The 21,145-nt window shown below is 36.7% G+C and overlaps 1 protein-coding gene across 1 annotated transcript in view; it reads left to right on the forward strand.

Annotated features, from left to right (window-relative positions):
- DNAH12 (dynein axonemal heavy chain 12) overlaps positions 1-21,145 on the forward strand; it is a 110,342-nt gene that overhangs the window by 51,991 nt on the left and 37,206 nt on the right. The window contains exons 38-50 of the mRNA XM_060766097.2: positions 876-1,014; positions 2,308-2,474; positions 2,673-2,928; positions 3,697-3,996; positions 6,505-6,683; positions 8,004-8,196; positions 8,457-8,618; positions 11,442-11,636; positions 12,511-12,644; positions 14,363-14,525; positions 15,370-15,450; positions 16,937-17,113; positions 19,730-19,861. Of these exons, the coding sequence (XP_060622080.2) occupies positions 876-1,014; positions 2,308-2,474; positions 2,673-2,928; positions 3,697-3,996; positions 6,505-6,683; positions 8,004-8,196; positions 8,457-8,618; positions 11,442-11,636; positions 12,511-12,644; positions 14,363-14,525; positions 15,370-15,450; positions 16,937-17,113; positions 19,730-19,861 (2,278 nt within the window). The remainder of the gene's footprint in view (positions 1-875; positions 1,015-2,307; positions 2,475-2,672; positions 2,929-3,696; positions 3,997-6,504; positions 6,684-8,003; positions 8,197-8,456; positions 8,619-11,441; positions 11,637-12,510; positions 12,645-14,362; positions 14,526-15,369; positions 15,451-16,936; positions 17,114-19,729; positions 19,862-21,145) is intronic.

Here is a 21,145-nt window from a genome sequence, read left to right on the forward strand (position 1 = left end):
TATCAGCTCAGGTAATGCTTAGTTATTAATAACATTTACTGGATAAATAAACTCTCTACCACAAAAACTTAGTTAGAGTATAGAATGGATTTAAAATGCGCTTGAAGGCTTGAAAATGACAATCTAAATCAACATGTCTGGGGAGAGAGTTCTGTAACATTGGTGACCCCATAAAAAAAGCCTTTCTCCAATACCCTAAGAGACTTCTGAGCTAAGTAAACCTAGAAAAAGAGCTCCAAGGAAGCTACCAGTTGATTGACATACTTGTATTGAGTTGCTAGTATTTTAGATACCATGGTTTAGTGTTTTAAGACATTTGCATTACACTCTGCATTAACTGGAATACATATTTGAAACACTCTGCAGCAGCCATACCACATACATCACTGTATAAACCTTTGATATGCAGTTTAAAATACTTGGTGCTATATAACAATATCGAATTGTGTGTAAGATTATAGAACACTAGTTATAATGTGATGTACTTTGAGCGTAACTAAGATACTGCCCTTGTGTGAATAACCAAGGGGGCATAAGCTGTAAAATGAATGCAGTCTAAAACCATTTTACTATAATGACTCAATGCTATGGAGTCATGGGAGTTTTAATTTTACAAGGTCTTCAGTTTTCTCTGCCAAAGACTGCTGGTGCCTCACCAAACTACAAATCCCAGAATTCCTTAGCATTGAATCATGGTAGTTAAAGTGGTTTCAAACCACTTTAATTCTAACATGTAGATGCACCTTCATACATAAAACAGTCATGTGTTTATATGACACGGTAAAAAAGCAGCCAGCCATCAATTTTCATATGTTTATCATTTCCAAACTTTCACAAATATATTTCTAATATAAACGTATGTATTTCTTTCCAAGAGCACTGCTTTTTGTAGGACCAACAGGAACTGGAAAGTCTGTGTATGTGAAAGACAAGCTAATGCATCATTTAGAAAAGGACCTCTACTTTCCTTTCTTTGTCAATTTTTCAGCTAGGACCAGTGCCAATCAAACTCAGGTAAGAAGAGTTGGCATTACAAATACTTCAAATGTTTTGTTAACTTGGCATTTAATTAATTCTACATAATTCTTTCTGATATCTATGTTTTTTCTAAGCTTGAGTGCAAAGGAGAGTTCGTGAAGTCTAAATGTTTCAGGTGATAGGTTTTCTGGTGGGGGTTATTTTATTTAAAAATTACTATGGCAAAGAAGTCCAATACATTTAAATAGAAATTATCTTATAGTGAAAATAAATTATTACATGAATTTTCTTTTTGTGAACAATAAGTCTGTGGCTTTAAGTATTGGGATGGAGTTGATATATCTTTGAACTGTTCATGTTGGATTAGCATACAGAATCAAAAGTAAGCCTATCTACAAAACTCTTGTAGCTCGTATTTATCTATTTATTTACTTGATTTATTTACTTTATTTATAACCCACCTTTCTCCTTGACTCAAGGTAGTTAACAATTTCACACTTTCGTCACAGTTTAAAACAAAGAGAATATAAACATAAAAAAACAATAAAATGAACAGTGTGAATTTAGATTAAATACCGATTTAAATATAATAAATATACTTGAAATTGTATATTTATTGTATTTATATATACTTAAAAGATTCCACCTGAACATTAGGAAGGACTTCCTAACTGTGAGAGCTGTTCAGCAGTGGCACACTCTGCCCCGGAGCGTGATGGAGATTCCTTCTTTGGAGTTTTTTAAACAGAGGCTGGATGGCCATCTGTCTTGGGTGCTTTGAATGTGATTTTCCTTCTTCTTAGCAGGAGGTTGGACTGGGTGGCCCACGAGGTCTCTTCCAACTCTATGATTCTATGAAAATAACATTTTAAGGTATCAATTGAAATGACTCCATGGCATTCAGATTTATCTCTGCCTGTAATTATTGTTTTTCATTGTTTTGGTGTTCTTTCTCATTAGAGGTTCAATAAGAAGGATGAATTTGGGCCATTCATGTAGTGCCATCAGTGGCTCTTTCTTTTAACTACGCAGGATGTAATCCTGGAATAGACTGCGATATTCAGTGTATCAGTATTGAACATGATGTTAGCATTACACCAATATGAAGATCAATAGCAAAATATTTGCACCTTTTCATCCAGTGAACCTGCAAATACTTTACTATTATGTATCATAAAACACAATTAGTCAATAAAAATAAAAGGATAATAATTAAACTTACATTATTTTAAAACTAGCATATTTATTTTAGAATACATATGACAATTTTGTGTGTTTGTTTTCATGAGCTCATCTTAACAAGAAAAGTGTTCTGCTGCTATGTTTTAGAATATTATCATGGCTCGACTGGACAAAAGGCGAAAAGGAATATTTGGACCACCTATGGGAAAGAAATGCATCATATTTGTGGATGATATGAATATGCCTTCATTGGAGCAATATGGAGCTCAGCCTCCTATTGAACTTTTAAGGCAGTTTTTCGACCATGGAATCTGGTAATTATTCAATAGAATAAATAAGTAGGTAATTGAATCCTGTTAACACATTCATGTAATTTTGAAGTTGAATTTTAAAAAGCAATTTATTTCCATGAATATTATTAAAATGAAAATTTCAATGTTGCAATCACGTCTAGGTGCAGGGTTGAGCACTATTGTACTTACACTTTTCTAAATATCACATTTGTTTTGAAGGTATGACCTAAAAGACACAAATAAAATTATCCTTGTTGACATACAACTAATGGCTGCCATGGGCCCACCTGGTGGTGGAAGAAATCCAGTCACACCTCGTTTTCTGAGACACTTCAATATTTGCACCATCAATACCTTTAGTGATGAAACAATGGTCCGGATTTTCTCTACTGTTGTGTCTTTCTACCTAAGAGCAAATGAATTTCTTCCAGAATACTTTACCATTGGGAACCAAATTGTCAGTGGCACTATGGAGGTAAGACAGCAGTATGCACATTGCATTTCTACTAGGTCTGTGCAGGTGAATTCCAAAACAGTTCAGGTGGTCCACAAAGCATATTATTTGGAAGATATACAGCAGATTTAGAGGAGAAAGGGCTTCTGAAATGAAGTATTTGAGGAGTAATCAGACATAATTGTGTTTTGCTTGTTCCTTATCTCTTAAACATTTTCTGTTGCATATTAAATATTAATCTAAGATTGATGTGAAACTATTTCATACGAAATAATAGGAATGGATCTTTGTTTATTGGTATGTTTACGTTTAATTTGTTAGCATCATCTTAGCTTTTCCACTTATTTCTTCTCCTTTATGACAGTCTGTGAAACGTTCTCTTCTTCTGTCTATTTATCAGAGGCTGACTGCTTCCATTAGTCAATCTGCAGCAATAAACAGGGTTTTAGTTTTGTTTTTTTAAAAAATCTATTATATAGATGTCAATTAAGAGATACTTGGGGAGCTTAATGATATAACTGCATTAGCATTGTGCCATAGTAGATGTTTTATGAATCAGATACTCTTAGTCAACATTCAGTCTTCTGTGGTGCTCCCATTCTTCTTAACTCATTGTGTCGAGTGATTGCAGGGATAGTCTAGACATAAGTCAAATTCTACCATTTTTAAGGAACTGTTCTTCATATACTGAACTGAGAGGGCAGAAAACTCCTCTAAGTGATCTATATGTTCAAGGTGCTTAAAACTATAATTCAAATACTTTTGTTTTGTTGTTTTTCAACCCTCAAGGTGTATAAGAAAGCTATGCTCCACCTATTGCCAACACCAGCTAAATCCCATTATACATTTAATCTGCGGGACTTTTCACGAGTTATTCTAGGCTGCTTGTTAATTAAAAAGGATTCAGTTGTAAGCAAGCACACAATGGTTCGTCTCTTTGTGCATGAAGTATTTCGGGTATTTTATGATCGCCTCGTAGATGATGTTGATAGAGCTTGGTTGTTCAAACTAACAAAAGAGATTCTGAAAGAACATTTCAAAGAAGCATTTGATTCAGTATTTGCACACCTGAGAAAAGAAAATGCACCTGTAAGTATTCATTTTTAATTACAACAACATGTACTCACTTGCTCTCTCTTTTCCCCATCCCCACAATATTCGTATCTACCTCTTCTTTGTGGTTTATGTGTAACCCATACATTCAAGATCTGAGTCAGCTTGTTTTAATAGCTCATTCTCTTCTTTAAGCATGCCAATATATTTTCTGTCTGCTTTATCTCAGTTAATTTTCATCCACCAACTTCATAACTTCTTCTCATTTCAATCATAAATGTCTGTCTGCCCATGTACACACGAAAGGCTTAATGTGTCCAAAGTTACTACATAAGAAATATGCCCCCTGAAGAGCTAACGTCTTCTCTATGTGTCTTAGTGTCAGTTCTTAGAAGAAATGTACATTATTGTGCCCTGTAAGCACTATTTTAGCTGTAACTTCCAACACTGAAACATTAGAGCATTTGTAGCCAGATTGCTATCATACTTCCCACTCTGAATGAGAACTTGAAAAATATCTCTTGGCCTTCTGTAGATTTCAAGTAAAACATGCCACAGGGCAAATCAACATCTCATTACCTGAAATATTCCTACTATTCCCACATCTCCCTGTCTAAATAATCCAAATGGGACTTGGAACACTATTTGCTCATGGCTGCCATTATGCAATATCAATAATTTGCTTGAGTGAAACCTCCCACGGGAGACTGAAATCTACCATGAATACCTACAACCTTGATATTTCCTGATAGCACACTAGACCTCTGTTTCAGACTTAGTGTTTGAGGCCTTGAGTTTGAGGCCATGTGCTTGAGGGGGATGGAGCTTAGGCTGTGGCAGAGCTTCAGCTAGGTCATCTGACCTTTCTGGGGGCGGAGCCAGTAGCAGAGGGCCAGCGGTTGAAGAGGAAGCAGAAGGTGAACTCTTCTTGAATGGAGCCCTGACTCTTGAAGTGTGCTAGAAAACTGAGTGTTTGTTTGTTTCTTGTTGTTTAAAGGCTGGGTGCTTCTTTGTAAGGTTCCATGTGCAGTGTCAGCAACAGTCATCTTCCAGAAACATAGAGAAGGAGTTATGTGTGGTGTTTTGAGAAGAGGGACAAGAGTTCTGCAAAATGTCTTGCTTGGTAACCTAAGTCACCAGGATATTAAGTGGGGAGAAGTTGTTGCAGTCACATGCAGGCACTGTGGGATGTTCATGTTCTTGCTGGAACATCTGGCAAGCTACACTTGCAGCAAGTGCAAACAGAAGATCCAGCAACTGGAGGCCTGATTTGCTTCGCTTAAGGACACTAGGGAACATGAGTTCTTCTTGGGCATAGCCTAGCAGACCATTCATGCACAACACACATCGAATGCACATGCAGGATTTGGCTATGAGGAAGTCACTTCAAATTTGGAGAATGCTGATGCTTGGAGGAACGTTACAGGCATTGTTCTGTGAATCTGGACTTACACAATTGATTCGAAGTTCTCTACCCAGTAACAGATGATGAGGAAGTAGAACATATTGGAGAGGATGAGAACTTCTTAGATACAACTTAATGGGCTGTCATTAACAAATATATGTGCGATGTCTCTGGGGAGGAGGACAGTTCACAAACAGAATCTGAAGCTTCAGAATGCAGTAGAGGCTCTTTCCTCAATCATAGACAATGCAGAATACAAACACACGGGGAAGCGGGGAGGGGTCTTGGACATATCTGACTGGATTGTTCTTGATGAATGCAGGGGGCTGTCTCTGAGGAGGAGGCCAGTTTAGAGCTACAGAATCCAGTAAAAATGAAGAGAAACAGCTTTAGTTATGTCATCTAGAATACTAGATATTGACGAGCTGGAAGGTGTCCAGAGAAGGACAACTAAAAGGATCAAAGGTCTGGAGACATAATCTGGAGACTATGTCCTATGAGGAGCATCTTAAAGAGCTGGAGATGTTTAGCCTGCTTAAGAGAAAATTGTGGAGAGACATGATAGCCATATATAAATATTTGAAAGGATGTCATAAGGAAGAGGGAGCAGGCTTGTTTTCTGCTTCCCTGGAGACTAGGAGTTGGAAAAGGAGGAATTGTCACGTTTTCCAGTGTGTGGATGGAAGGCATACACAAAGCATGGTGTCCTCAGTAATGTGGAAAATGAATTATTATTTTGCAGTGGGAGCACAATGTTTTAGGAGCACTTTAAGTTCTGCATTTAAAAGTATCCTGTGTGCAAAGAGAGAAAGCCATATTATTAAGTTGCTTAGTCTAGAAATTGCTAAATGTAGAAATAAAACTAGAATCACAAAATCATACTTTTGAAATAGAGATGATGGGTAGCCTTTTGTCTGTGATTATATTTTGGCAAGTGTTCTTATTTTATGTGTAGTTAGGGGAATGAATGTTAGTGCTTCATCAATAAGATGAGATGGATTTTAATTTATGAAAAATTATACCATGAAAAATCTGTTGTCATTGGATCATTGTTATTCTTCCTGAAGAATTGAGACTTTTTTGATGTGCTCTTAATTATTATTGAAACAGACTGTATGCTATATATTTTCTGCCCAAAGGTAACTGAAGAAGATTTGAGAAATCTGTTGTTTGGAGACTACATGAATCCTGATCTTGAAGGAGATGAAAGAATTTATTTTGAAATTCCAAATATACAGATGTTCAATGACATTGTGGATCTCTGTTTGGATGAGTATAACCAAACCCACAAAACAAGAATGAACCTTGTCATTTTTAGGTGCATAAACAAACTATCAATTAATTACTTCAGTCACTGTTGAGTGACAGACATTCTGTTTTAGGATTAGTATAGTTTGTTCCTATTTAGAATTAGAATTATTTAGAATTATGTTTCTTCTAAGGATGTTTGCTCCCAATGATTAATCAGGCTGATTCTACCAGCAGAAATGTGGCTGTCCATCAACCATTTTTTTCATAGCTCTTACAACATGTCACCTTTTCTAGTGCAGTAAGATCTCAGAAATGAATGGAACATGAATTTTATGCATTGTAGAAAAACGGTTTTGCTACCAGCTCCAGTAGACACATGTATCTGCTAGTTGCATCCTCAAATTGTAATACTACCTTTCTCTCTTTAGTATATGTTTGTCCCTTGCATGTTTTTAGAATATTTCATCTGTCATTTTCGTTTGAATTGATTCCTTTCCCAGCAGTGGCAACAGGAACTCCAGAGCAGATGAAAGCAAGGAAGAGAAACTGGCTCAATCAGATTTTGATAATATTTCACAGTTACCTGCATTAACATGTCTATGGCTTTAGTATGCCTATGACAGTGATTCTTAACTTGTGGGTCCCCAGGTGTTTTGGCCTACAACTCCCAGGGTCCCAGCCAGTTTACCAGCTGTTGGGAATGCTAGGAATTGGAGGCCAAAACATCTGGGGGCCCACAGGTTGAGAACCACTGGTCTGTGACATGAACTAACTTTACTCACATGTATCAGTTTTCCCTTGGCACTTGCTGCCTTTAGGCATAGGACAACAAGAGCAATACTGATTAAATTTTACTGTGTCAAATTCATTGGTGTAGAATTAAAAGAGGTTAAAGCCCTTTCTTAAGATGATAGTTAAATCGGTTCATCTTCAGCTGCTAATATAAGCAGAAAACACCAATATGATTCCGGATTGCTTCTCTGCACTTCCACAGAATGAATCTTCATGGCATAGCAGCACCTCATTTTCTGTTTCATCCAAACCAGGAAACTATGTATTACTTCTCAAGAGTATGAGCTAAAATATCAAACCAGGATCTCGGCTCCATACATTTTCATTTATAGCACAAAAGACAGGAGGAGAACCAAAAGTATTTCTTAGATACTTTTACCAGAACAAACTGACATATCCCCATTTGCTTACTTGCTTGTTTATGTATTATGAAGTAGAGAAAGAAGGATGGAGCTAGCACAAATGAAGAACACCTTGATTTATGATTGATATTTATTCTGCATATAGAAAATAAACAAAGGAAAATGTAAAAAATCAAACATTCAACTTCTAAAATAATTTAAAATTATAATGCATATGTGTGTGTGTGTGATAGGTATGTGCTGGAACATTTGTCTCGCATCTGCCGAGTACTAAAACAGTCAGGAGGTAATGCCTTACTTGTTGGAATGGGAGGAAGTGGACGCCAGTCAATGACTCGTTTAGCTACATCCATGGCAAAAATGAGTATTTTCCAACCAGAAATCTCCAAGAGCTATGGAATGAATGAATGGAGAGAAGATGTAAAGGTTAGTGTGTCCTCTGAAAAAGAAGATAGACTATACAGTATATGCCTATGCAGTGTTTGCAAGTTGATTTCAGATTAGGAGAGAGAAATGAACAAATACCTGAAGCAACCCCCCCCCCCCCCCCACACACACACACACACACTAAGGAAGGAACAAATTATTCATCTATTTAAATGAAATGAAGTAATTTAAGAGTACTCAGACAGTTTTGAAACTGGTTGTGAAATTATTGATTGTGTACTATTTTTTATTCCTTTTAGACTCTTTTTAGGAGTGCAGGTGTAAAGGGCTTGAAAACAGTGTTTCTAATCACAGACACACAAATTAAAGACGAAGGGTTTTTGGAAGATGTTGACAGTGTGCTTAATACTGGTGAAGTGCCCAACCTTTTTGCAGCTGATGAAAAACAAGAAGTTATGGAGGTATCCATTATTTTTATAGCAAACTTGGGTGTATTCCATTGAGTTGTAGATAGTTCACTATATTGCCTGCCTTGAGCAATGGTTTTAGGATGGCTGATAGAGGAATCAGCTTATGGATGAAAAATAAATTTCTGAAGCTTTCCTATTCTATTTGATTTTTTGGTTTAAAAACAATTAATGATCACTGGGTTGTTGTAGATTTTTCAGGCTATATGGCCATGTTCTAGAAGCATTCTCTCCTGACGTTTTGCCTGCATCTATGACAGACATCCTTAAAGGTTGTGAGGTCTGTTGGAAACTAGGAAAATTGGATTTATATATCTGTGGAATGTCCAGGGTGGGACAAAGAACTCTTGTCTGTTGGAGCTAGGTGTGAATGTTTCAATTGGCTACCTTGATTTTAGCCAGAGAAGTCAGCCATAGCAGAACACCCTATGAATCAACCTGAACATAGCGTATTATTTGAGAACACAGAAATCCTGGACCACTCTAACAACTACCATATCAGGCTACACAGAGAAGCCATTGAAATCCACAAGCATGTGGACAATTTCAACAGAAAGGAAGAGACCATGAAAATGAACAAAATCTGGCTACCAGTATTAAAAAACTCTGTATTAAGAAACCATGAACCATGTCCCATCCCGGACATTCTACAGATTTATAAATCCAATTTTCCTAGTTTCCAACAGACCTCACAACCTCTGAGGATGCCTGCCATAGATGCAGGTGAAACGTAAGGAGAGAATGCTTCTAGAACGTGGCCATATAGCCCGAAAAACCTACAACAACCCAGTGATTCCGGCCATGAAAGCCTTCGACAATAAATTGATGGTCAACAAGGCTGTAATTAAACTATTGAGGAAGGGAGGGGAGTATTTAGACCTTGGAGCTCCATCCTCAATTACCTGGCATTGTCCTTCAGCCATCCTAGTTGATTATTCATAGTAGGTATCAATCTTTCATTCCTGTCCACTTCAGCTCATTTACCCAAAGTATGCAGTGTTAATATATGCCATTTCTTGTTTCATGTTGTGTAGCTTCCCATGATTCATAAGGCTCATGTTGCGTGTTCTATAATACATGCATCTTTGGATTGTCCTTTCCATTCTGAATACATCAACAGCTAAATGTCATTTGGGTTTCAGTCCAGTCAGGTCATTAGCCACACCATTACATATACTTGTCATCTGCTCTTCTCTAGTTGTTAATTATGTCTTCCAAACTGGGAGTCTCATCTTCTGGCACCATATCTTGATTTCTTTTTTTATTGTCTCATCATAGGTTTTTCATGGTAAAACACATTTTAAAAGGGTTTACTTGTAACCTTTAATGTTTTGTTTTTTGTCTAGGACACTTTTCTTTTCTAATATAAGTAACGGATAAACGTAATCTCATTACTGTAATGCTATGCTATGATTAACCATTAACTATTTCAAAAATGTATCTTTTGGATTATGTTATTTCCTCCACTTGCAAGTTAAATGCATATTATGTAGTGCTGTAATATTTAAGTAACTTTTCTCTGATAGTAAATTTGAATAATAATGATGACGATTACTGATAACAAGCTCTCAGCTAAAAACATAATTTCATTAATGTAATTCTATACAATTTTTTATTTTATTAATGCCCCTGGCGGTGCAATGAGTTAAACCCTTATGCCACCAGGATGATGACCGACAGGTCAGAGGTTCCGAATCTAGGGAGAGCGGGCTGAGCTCCCTCTGTCAGCTCCAGCTCTCCATTTGGGAACAAGGATGGTAAACATCAAACATCTGGATGCCCCCTGGGCAACATCCTTGCAGACTGCCTATTCTCCCACACCAGAAGCAACTTGCAGTTTGTCAAGTCGCTCCTGATACAAAAAAAATAGTTTGATTACTTGCCAATATCACATTTTAGACATATGAAGAACTTTATTTATTTATTTATTTAACTTGTATACCGCTACTCCCAATTTGGCTCGGAGCAATTTACAGAAATAGATTAAAAACAATACAATTAGCTTTAAAAATAACCATAACAATAACAATGGCAGCAAGGACAGACATAGCCTGGGTTGTTCATCCATCAAAAGCTTGCCGGAAAAGAAAAGTTTTACAGGCTTTCCGAAAAGCAAGTAGGTCTCAGATGGTTCGAGTTTCAACCGGCAAGGCATTCCATAAATAAGGGGCTACGATCGAGAAGGCTCTATGCCTAGTAGATATGGGAAGGGTTAGGATAATGTGTTAGTTGTTCTGATTATGCTAACCCCCTTGACCTGTTCCTTCCAGAATTTTCCTGTAGCTTTAGCTAATGCTATGTGTAACCTTGGCTTCTATTTATGTCTAGCAGTGTCTTATGCTGTGACCTTAAAAATAGGTTATAGCTTGCTGGAAAGGCATACTAATGATCTGGACAAAGGGCTGTCAATAACTGTCAGACAAGTGTAAATCATTAGAGGGCAAATGTTAATAAGGGAAAAGGTGTCACTCATTGAGAGTAAAGGATCACATGTAAACCGAGCAGGTCTGTCCTATAAAAAGCCCAGTGCAGAGATTCGTGCAGACCAGAACTGCTGTGGTGGTATACATCATTGCCCTGGGATATCTTCACTGTACTTTCCTGAAGCTCTCGAAGGCAAGAATGGAGATGTGAGTTATTCTATAGGATTCACTTTATATGTAAGATCTTTTTCTATCAAATGTTAAATTTTGCCTGTCAGTTAGTGAACAGATCTGTTCATCCACTAGTGTATTTATTGTTTCAAAATCCAAAGGATTTTTTGGCTTTTTGGTAAAACAAGGATTTATGTATTTATTCAGATCTGTTATCTTCCAGGGTGTTCGTGCTGCAGCCCAGGCAGGCAGTAAGAATGAAGAGCTTGGTCCCTTGGCCTTATTTGCCTTCTTTGTGAATCGGTGCAAAGACAATCTCCATGTCGTGGTAGCTTTCAGTCCAATTGGAGATGCTTTTCGTAATCGACTGAGACAGTTCCCATCTCTCATCAACTGTTGTACTATTGACTGGTTCCAGGTTTGTAAGAGTATTTATATTGATGGCTCAGTAAATTTAATCCTTAGCATATTCCTACCCGCACATTCTTATTGCTACTTCCCTAACTCTGGATCCGTGTTGTGGTGCGTGGGCTTGTGTGTTCTAGTAACCCTATGGGCAAAGCCGCCGGGAGGCATATACTCCCAGTAGGGTCATCCATGGCAGCAAGGTTACAGGGAAGTAACCAGACAAAGAACAACTCAAGAAAGTCCTCAATGGCAGGACAGGCGGTTGGTAACATGGTTGCAATGGATAAGAGGCCACCAATTGTCATTGTATCCATATCATTGGATTAGAACCTTTTTTCTGTGAAGATTGTGTGTTGGTCGCTGTGCACAAATTCACATAGACCAAAACCATACAACATTTTCTTTCAAATACCTTTATTAAACATTTATTGCCTCTCATAAAAAGTAATAGATTGTCTTGCCCAGCCAACTTTTAATCTATCAAAGGTATCAGTTGCCATATAATAGGGCATGGAAACACATGTTATAAATCAGGGGTCCTCAAACTTTTTAAACAGAGGGCCAGGTCACAGACCCTTAAACTGTTGGAGGGCCAAATTATAATTTGAAAAAAACATGAATGAATTCCTATGCATATTGCACATATCTCATTTGTAGTGCAAAAAACACATAAAAATAATACAATAATTAAAATGAAGAACAATTTTAACAAATATAAACTTATTAGTATTTCAAAGGGAAGTGTGGGCCTGCTTTTGGCTGATGAGATAGGATTGTTATTGTTATTGTTGAATTCTCTCAAAGCATACTTATGTTGTATATACTATACATGTAACTATGCTGTGTTTGATAATAAGTCATTGCAGGCTTTCTTACATTTTTAGCCATGGCCTGAAGATGCTCTTGAACGTGTGGCTATTAAGTTCTTGGAAAAACTTGAACTGACAGAACTTGAACGTCAAGAAGTTGTTCCTATCTGTAAACATTTCCACACATCTGTGTTGTCACTGTCAGAAAGGTATCTTTCCATATACATTTACAATACTGGTTTATAGAAATAAACAACACTAAAGAGGAAGAATAAACTATATCATATTATGGTTCTGATTCATGACAGCCTAAAATCTCTACTTCTAAATTAAACTAACATTTATCAGACAGATAAGGAAAATTATTCTCGTAAATGATGCCAGTGTACAATTGGAAGACCATTTTGATTGTTTCCTATTTATTCAGGATTTATAGGGTGTCCTTTATTTACCCTTAGCTTGGGACAAAAGTAAATCTGAACAGGAGAAAAATATATAAATATATAAGTCAGTACAATAGTATTTACCCTTCTCCCAGCTGGGTGAGATCATGAGGCATTTTTCACATTTTCAGACTTTTTTGCATAAAGATACTCTGAAAAACATTCATTCATAAAAGAAACATTTTTCCACAGAAAACAGTGTCTGTTGCAATGTTGGTTTTGTTGCAAAAAAACCCCCCTCAGTGTGCAAGTATAATTTTTGCATTTTTTTTTTTGCAAAATAATTGTTTAAAAGTCCCAAAACATCACTGAAATTTACCATTTTGACAGCTTACCTAAAGAGCCTTTCTTGTCAAAGACAAAAAAAAATTATAAATATTTTTCACATCCCTAATATATATGCAAATGTGCACAAACACCAGTCATACTGGTGCTTATACAGGCAGTCCCCAAGTTCCGAATAAGATGGGTTCTGTAGTTTTGTTCTTAAGGTGAATATGTATGTAAATTGGAACAGGTACTTTTAAAGTGTAATGCCAGCCTATACATACACATCTTTGGATAGCATAGGGAAGGGTTAACACCCTGTGGCATTTGTTTTGCTATTTATGCCCCTGTTTAGAAGATGTCACCTCACTTTCTGTCCCCATGATAATTGGATTTTGAAAATTTTGGCTTTTTGTGGATGCAAGATTTGATGGGAAAACTTCAATGGAGACACCTTTTCCCGATGATAACTCTTCCAGGAGTTAATTTCCCTTTCTAGAGGTAGATTTCTCTCACTTTCTGTTGTCTCACCCCTGTTCTTAATTATGGGTCATTTGTAAGTCAGATGTTTGTATCTCAGGGACTGCCCGTATGCTATTTGTATGCTATTTTCCATTTTGTGGCAAATAGCAGGTTTATCTGTTCAGAAACAGGGTTCATTATAGTTTTATTCTCCCTTTATCAGCTTTATCCAGCTACTTTTACTTTTTTAATAGAAAAGACACATCAGCAATTTTGACCAGATATCCTACATGATGTCTAATCTGAATAATTTCAAAAAATTATCTTTATTGAGCTGGGTTAAATCTAGGAGTTTACAATAAAACAGAACAGCCAGAAATATACAGAAATCAATAATAGCATATTTAATACAGAGTTTAACATAGAAGCGCCAATGCCTCCTAACATCTCATTAGGTAAGTAGTATAGTATACAAACATTTAAAAAGAGCATTTCAGTGTCTTGGGTGTTCAGTAGTTATCATTTATTTTATTTTAACTCTGCCTGCAATTTCATACTTCTAGATATGTTACCTAGGTATAAGAATAGGTATTTTCATTTAAAATTCATCAAAACAACAACTAATCAACAGGTTCAAAATCTTCCAAAAACAGTAGACAAAAATACAAAACCCCCAAAAAACCTAAATCAAAAATAACATCCAGAAGAAAACAAAGGTCCCTTCCAGAGTGAAATACTGTTTTATCATGCCACAGGTTTTTGCAGCAGTTGGGACGACATAACTATGTTACTCCTACTTCCTATCTTGAACTTATTGCTTCTTTTCAACAACTTTTAACTCAAAACCGACAAACTATCATGAAGGCAAAGAAACGCTATACTAATGGCTTAGACAAATTAGCTTTTGCTGAATCTCAGGTAAGTCAATAATAAAAATATAAAATTGTTAAAGACTAATGAATGCATTATGGTGTTCAGGGTTTTTTGGACTAGTGAATTTAATTGAACATAGGAAATATTCACGTGAACACGTGTTATAAGCAAATATTTAGTGGATAGACAAAAGATTGGTCAGAAGAAATGAAAATGCAGAAATTACAGAAAGTGAAAAATATTGTAATAATGGCCATCCACAATACCTAGGTGTGCTGATTTTCACCTAGAATGTGATTTTAAAGACTTGTTTCTATTCAGGCCTCAAGTAGGTGAATATCTGAATGAAATTTGATTCATGTTTAGAGAATTAATAAATGTGTTATTTATATCTGGATGGGATTATATGTACCTCAGGAGCGACATGCAATATCTTGGGCCGGTTTTCCTCACATATTTTTGCATTAAAATGCTTCCAAACAGACCATAGGGCCGTCCTTGAGCAATTTTTCCACATATTCATGGATTTGAATTCTGTGGGCAGTGGAAGTTGGCCGTAGAGTCATACTGGAAGATCTAGAATTTCCTGGAGAGGTGTTATTTCTGGTAAAAGAAAAGCACTAACAATTTTTTTGTAGTTTTTTTCACTTGCAAAGTGATCATTTGCCTCCAATCCCAGCAAAATATCATTAATGAAAATACGTTTGCAGTTAAGCATAATACATGATTGACATGTATTATGTATAGAAATATCTACTCATCTGTAAATCTTGTAAATAATGGGCCTTTCTTTTTACCACTAAAAACATAATAACACTGAAAACATAATTACACATTTTTCTATTTTAATGTACTGTAAAAAGTTTTATGTAACTGTTGTTGGTTTTAGGTTGGGGAAATGAAAAAAGAACTAGTTGATTTGCAGCCTAAACTGGAGCAAGCTAAAGTGGATAATGCAAATATGATGAAGGTAAAGTTCCTGATCCTAAAGCTATGTGTACCTGATGCAGTTCACTCAGTTGTTTATGTCAGAAAATGGTAGGTGTTGTTCTCCAGATGCTATGATGAGATATTATGGAACTTGCAGTCCAATCATAAATGGGGTGCCACAGTTGCTTCCTCTTGGTTTAATAATACTGGAGTTGTTAGCACTGGCATCTCTTTAATGGCCAGTGGGGAAAATCCAGTCAGCTACACTACAGGTAATTTTCATTTCCATGAATAGCTGAACTATCTGTCAATGTACAAGTAATGGTGACCAATCATTCACTGCTAACCAAATATATTATTACAAAGGTTATCAATGACATTATCAATTGCAGTTTAATCTTCAAAGAATTAAATGGTGTATTTTAATATTTTGATAAATGTTTTTTTAGTGTTTATGTATTGTATGTGAATTTGTGTCCTGGCATTGAATGTTTGCTATGTATATGCTGTGCTCCACCCTGAGTCCCCTTTGAGGTGAGAAGGGAAGAATATAAATGTTTTAAATAAATAAATAAATGAATAAATAAATAAAGAATTACACCTTTCCAAATTTGCCTCTGACTATTAAAAATGTGCGCTCAGTAACCTGTTTGAGACCAAGTTCAAATTCTAAGTGGGGGACCTATGCCTCATAGGTAATGTAGTGATTGTATTAAAAAAAACTTTTTGATCTTGTTTCAGGCCTGGTTTTGAGATGGAGACAGCTTTGGCCACCTTGATGGATGGCCTTTGCAGAAAACAGGATAGGGGAAGTGTGTCTCTTTTGGTTCTACTAGACATTTCAATGGCTTGCAATACCATTGACCATAATATCCTTCTGGGCCACCTTGCTGAGATGGGACTTGGAGGCATTGTTTTACAGTGGTTCCATTTTTTCCTGAAAGGGCAAACTCAGAAGTTGGAACTGCGGAATTTCTGCTTGAGCTCCTGACAGTTTATCTGTGTGACCCTTCTGGGCTCTGTTTTGTCCCCATTCTATTTAACATATAGATGGATACCACTAGAAGAAGTCATGTGGAGTTTTGGGATTCAGTGCCATCTATCTGCAGATGACACTCAACTCTACTACTCCTTTAAAAAGTATTTTTATTCACAAAAAACATAATTACATAGCAATAACAGAGCAAACAAGTTTTTAGGTTTTATATATATATTTAAAAACCACACCTACATTCAGCCTACTGATACTACAACTAAATATCTACTAGAAATAATAAAACATACACAAAAGTAAAACACAAAAATAAACAGAGAAACAAAGAAAAACAAAACCAGTACACACACAAAAAAGACTTACCTACAAACCGCTCTATGTTAGGATACACTAAAAGCATTCTGAAGATTACATGAGTGTTGCCTTGGTCTGGACAATTTAAGCCTTAATTCATATTCTGGTAAATTGTCCTGTGTGTTTTCATGTGAAATGACCAACACTTCATTTCATTATGCGTCTGTTTTTTCCACAGGTAATTGAGAAAGAATCTGCAGAAGTTGCAGCAAAAAGCAAAACTGTAAAAGTAGATGAAGAGATTGCAACAGAAAAAGCAGCAGAAGCCCAGACACTAAAGAATGAATGTGAGAGTGATCTTGCCGAGGCAATTCCAGCATTAGAAGCAGCATTATCTGCACTTGACACTTTGAAGGCAAGTCAAATGGGTATAATAGAAATATGAATTGCAATATTACTGAGAATGGCATTATTCTGATAGTTTGATTGACATCTCTTGACATCTCCAGCTAAGGATCAAGTAACAGGTAAAAAGAAAGACCCGCAACTCAGAAACTGAAAAAAAAATCACTGTCTTCCAGAATAAATATTACTGGGTTAGATGACAAAACTATTTGGGAGTGATATAAAGACAGCTTCCTGTGTGCATCATATGTTCAGAAGATACGGAAAGAGATGATGCAGAGAAGCCGGACATGAGAGGAGAAACATTATTTTAAGGAAGTAATGTATACCAAAATGATAATGTACAGTGTAGTCAAAATAATTCACCGTAAGAGTGGAAACAATAGATTAGATCTTTATTTTGGATTGCTTATTTCAACTAGAGTGGTTGAGGGAATAGAGAAGAGACGAGGTAGAAATATCGGAAATAATAAATAATAATAATAGTGTTGTACTCCAGTCCAGGAAACACCTCTGTACTTAACCACTATATTCCAGTCCAAGTTAAATCAGCAAAGCAGTTTATTAAAGATAAATAAAAAGCACTGTAGCAAAAAGAGTAAAAAAAAAAGTCCACAAGGTTCAAAGTACAAGAGTAATTCAAAGTCCTAAAGCAACAGGACATCCAGCACAGGAATACAAGAAAACTAGGATGTACAAGGCAGCATAGAATCCAATACAGAAATCTGGGAATTATCCTTCAATCTTGGAAGCATGAAACAGGATGAAAGAACTAGAACTAGAATTCCCTCAGAAAGCTTGACTAGGACTTGGCAAGAGCTGTTGCCTTAGTTAACAACATTGACCAGACTGGCTGGAAAAATCCCCCGGCCTCTCTAAAATAACATAAAATCACGCCTACTCCCATGATTTACTAATGCAGTCTCTTCTCTAACAAGCGCTGTGACTTTCGCAGATTCTGTTGAACAGCACAAAATTTATGAAAACTGAGTCTCCTATCAACCAGCTCATTATCTTGCAACTCATTATTCTCTCCACTTGGGATTTCAGCCTCTGAACTCGTTTTCCTAGATAACAACTCTTTTGCACCATCTCGGCACCTCTCTGGAATGTGACCTTCGCTGACTTCTGGAGACACAGACTGACCGTTTCAGGACTTAAAATCTCATTTTGGGTCACAGACCCAGAGTTCCCATGATCCACTTCCCCATTTACATTGATATCAGCCACAACCATGGGCTGAACTACAACATTCAGCTCCGAGAAATCCAAGATAGCTTACCAGCTGTTAGGAATTGTGGGAGCTGAAGTCCAAAACATCTGGAGGAGCACAGTTTGGGAACCACTTCCTTAATTGATTATCTCTGTATCGTTCTCTCCATAGCTGTTCCAATACCATCCATTCCCCCCTCTGTACCAGTTTTTGAAACCTGTATTTAGCCTATATTGATAATATAGTGTGTAGGAGCATGTGTCTGGATTTCATTTTTTTCTGAGGGGAGGACTTCTAGTTTGACATCTCTCTTACATCATACTTATATAACAGTGGTTCTCAACTTGTGGATCCCCAGATGTTTTGGCCTTCAACTCCCAGAAATCCTAACAGCTGGTAAACTGGCTGGGATTGCTGGGAGCTGTAGGCAAAAAAACCCCTGAGAACCCACAGGTTGAGAACCACTTCTCTATAAGGCACAATCCGGCCTAATTTGTAAGAATTCCTGTATGGCCATAATTTTTTAGGCAAACTGTAATGGAAATTAACTGGAGCATCAATTTCTTATATGATATTTTCAAACTGCTATATGTTGAGTTATTCAATTCCCTTTAAGTAAAAGGTGGTAAAACTCTTTAAGTAAATCAGATAATGGCTGGATCTACACTGCCATATAACCCCGTTTCTGAATCCAGATTATCCTCTTTGAATTTGATTATATAAATCTACACTGCCATATAATCCAGTTCAAAGCAGATAATCTGGATTCAGAAACTGGATTATATGGGGCAAATGATAGCCACTGTGGTGTTCTGGTTTGAGTGCTAGACTACAATGCTGGAAACAAGAGTTTAAAACCCCACTCTGCCACGGAAACCCAGTGGATTATCTTGAGCAAGTCATAGTCTCTCAACTTCAAAGGAAGGCAAAGGACTATCCTTTGGAAACTATTTTGCAAGAAAGCCCTGTGATAGGTTCACCTCGACCCCTTCCACACAGCTGTATAAAATCCACATTGAACTGGATTATATGGCAGTGTGAACTCAGAAAATCCAGTTCAAAACAGATATTGTGGATGATCTGCCTTGATATTCTGGGTTATATGGCTATGTGGAAGGGCCCCTTAGTGTCACTATGAATCAGAAACTACTTGAAAGAACACGACAACAAAATCAGATGTTATGTATTTTCCCCCTTACAGTATTAAAATGGGTTGGTTCAGTCTGGTTCAGTCTTTTAAACAGAGGCTGGATGGCCATCTGTTGGGGTGATTTGAATGCAATATTCCTGCTTCTTGGCAGGGGGTTGGACTGGATGGCCCATGAGGTCTCTTCCAACTCTTTGATTCTATGATTCTATGCAACATTGTCAGGCAATGTGTATTAATCATAAGTTTTAAATATGTTATTTTAGCCTGCAGATATTACAATTGTAAAATCAATGAAGAATCCACCTTCTGGTGTTAAACTTGTTATGGCTGCCGTCTGTGTAATGAAGGATATAAAACCTGAAAAAGTTGCAGATCCTTCAGGGATTGGAGGCAAGGTAAAATATTTATTTATAAAGCAATACGTTCCTAATTGCAAAACCCTCCATAGGCAGACTGAACATATGTTCATATGACAGTAAAATTTGGGAGACAGGCATATTCTATATGTTTCACTATGAAAATAAGATTCCATCATAATATGGAAAATTGCAGAAATAGGTTAATTGGTTTTGCTGATTAAGTAAATGATTACCTCAATGTATTATTACTGATAAGTTACATTTTGCAGAGGAAGGATATACATAGTACTTTGAAGTGGAGCTTATACAAAAGTCAGTCCATCTTTTGTGTAGCAGACTCTTTCTTTGAGTTTTCAATGAATGTTGAAATGTCTCTTCTGTTTTGTTGCTGGTTGACAGTTATTAGAATGACAGTTGGATTCAACATCCAAACCATTTCTATGACAGCATCCATTCTTCTTAGTATGACTTTGCAACCTGATTGGCAGTTCCTAGTGGGATATAAGTTAAGTTCTGTCCAGATAGTATTCTAGTATTTATTTTAAGCTTTTATATTTATCTAATATGAATTTACTCAGGACCTTTAGATATTACACAATCACAGGGCTATATTCTATTTGCCACTGGAACAAGTATTTTGCACTTTAGCCTTGAGAACATTTTTCCTACAGGAGTTGGTTATTTGTTTGAATTCTTCTTCAGTGATTTCTCCCCTTTTCCACTTCTTGTGCATGTTACTTTTGAGTTTTAGCCCAGTTAGAAGTTCTTATGGACATCCATTCTGGCTTCTTTGCACTTGTCCTTTTTTTCCTCTTTGTTAGCACTGTTTGCAATTGCGCCTTAGGTATTTTCTCTTGAAAAACTCCCATCCATCCATAACTCCCTTGTCTTTTAGTATCGGTGTCCACTGAATGCTGCTCAGTATTTCCTTCATTTTTTGGAAGTCAGCTTTCCTAAAGTCCAGAATGCGGGTTTGACTTGTCTTAGTTTCAGCCTTCCTTCGTATTGCAAACTGCAGGAGTGCATAGTCACATGCCCCTAAGGATCCGACCACTTCGACTGCATTGATCAGGTCCTCCGCATTTGTTAGGATGAGATCGAGAGTAGCCAACCCCCTTGTTACCTCTTCTATCTTCTGGACCATAAAATTGTCCGCAAGGCAAGCCAGGAATTTGTTGCACTTTATACTTTTGGCAGAGTTTGTTTTCCAGCAAATGTCAGGATAGTTGAAATCACCCATGATTACTGTATTTCTTCTTCGTGCCTAGTAAACGCATAGTACAATTGTATCCCTTAACTGAAATGGCAAAATCAAGGTTT

The sequence above is a fragment of the Anolis sagrei genome, chromosome 2 (genome assembly GCF_037176765.1).
Source record: "Anolis sagrei isolate rAnoSag1 chromosome 2, rAnoSag1.mat, whole genome shotgun sequence".
Classification (NCBI taxonomy): Eukaryota; Metazoa; Chordata; class Lepidosauria; order Squamata; family Dactyloidae; genus Anolis; species Anolis sagrei.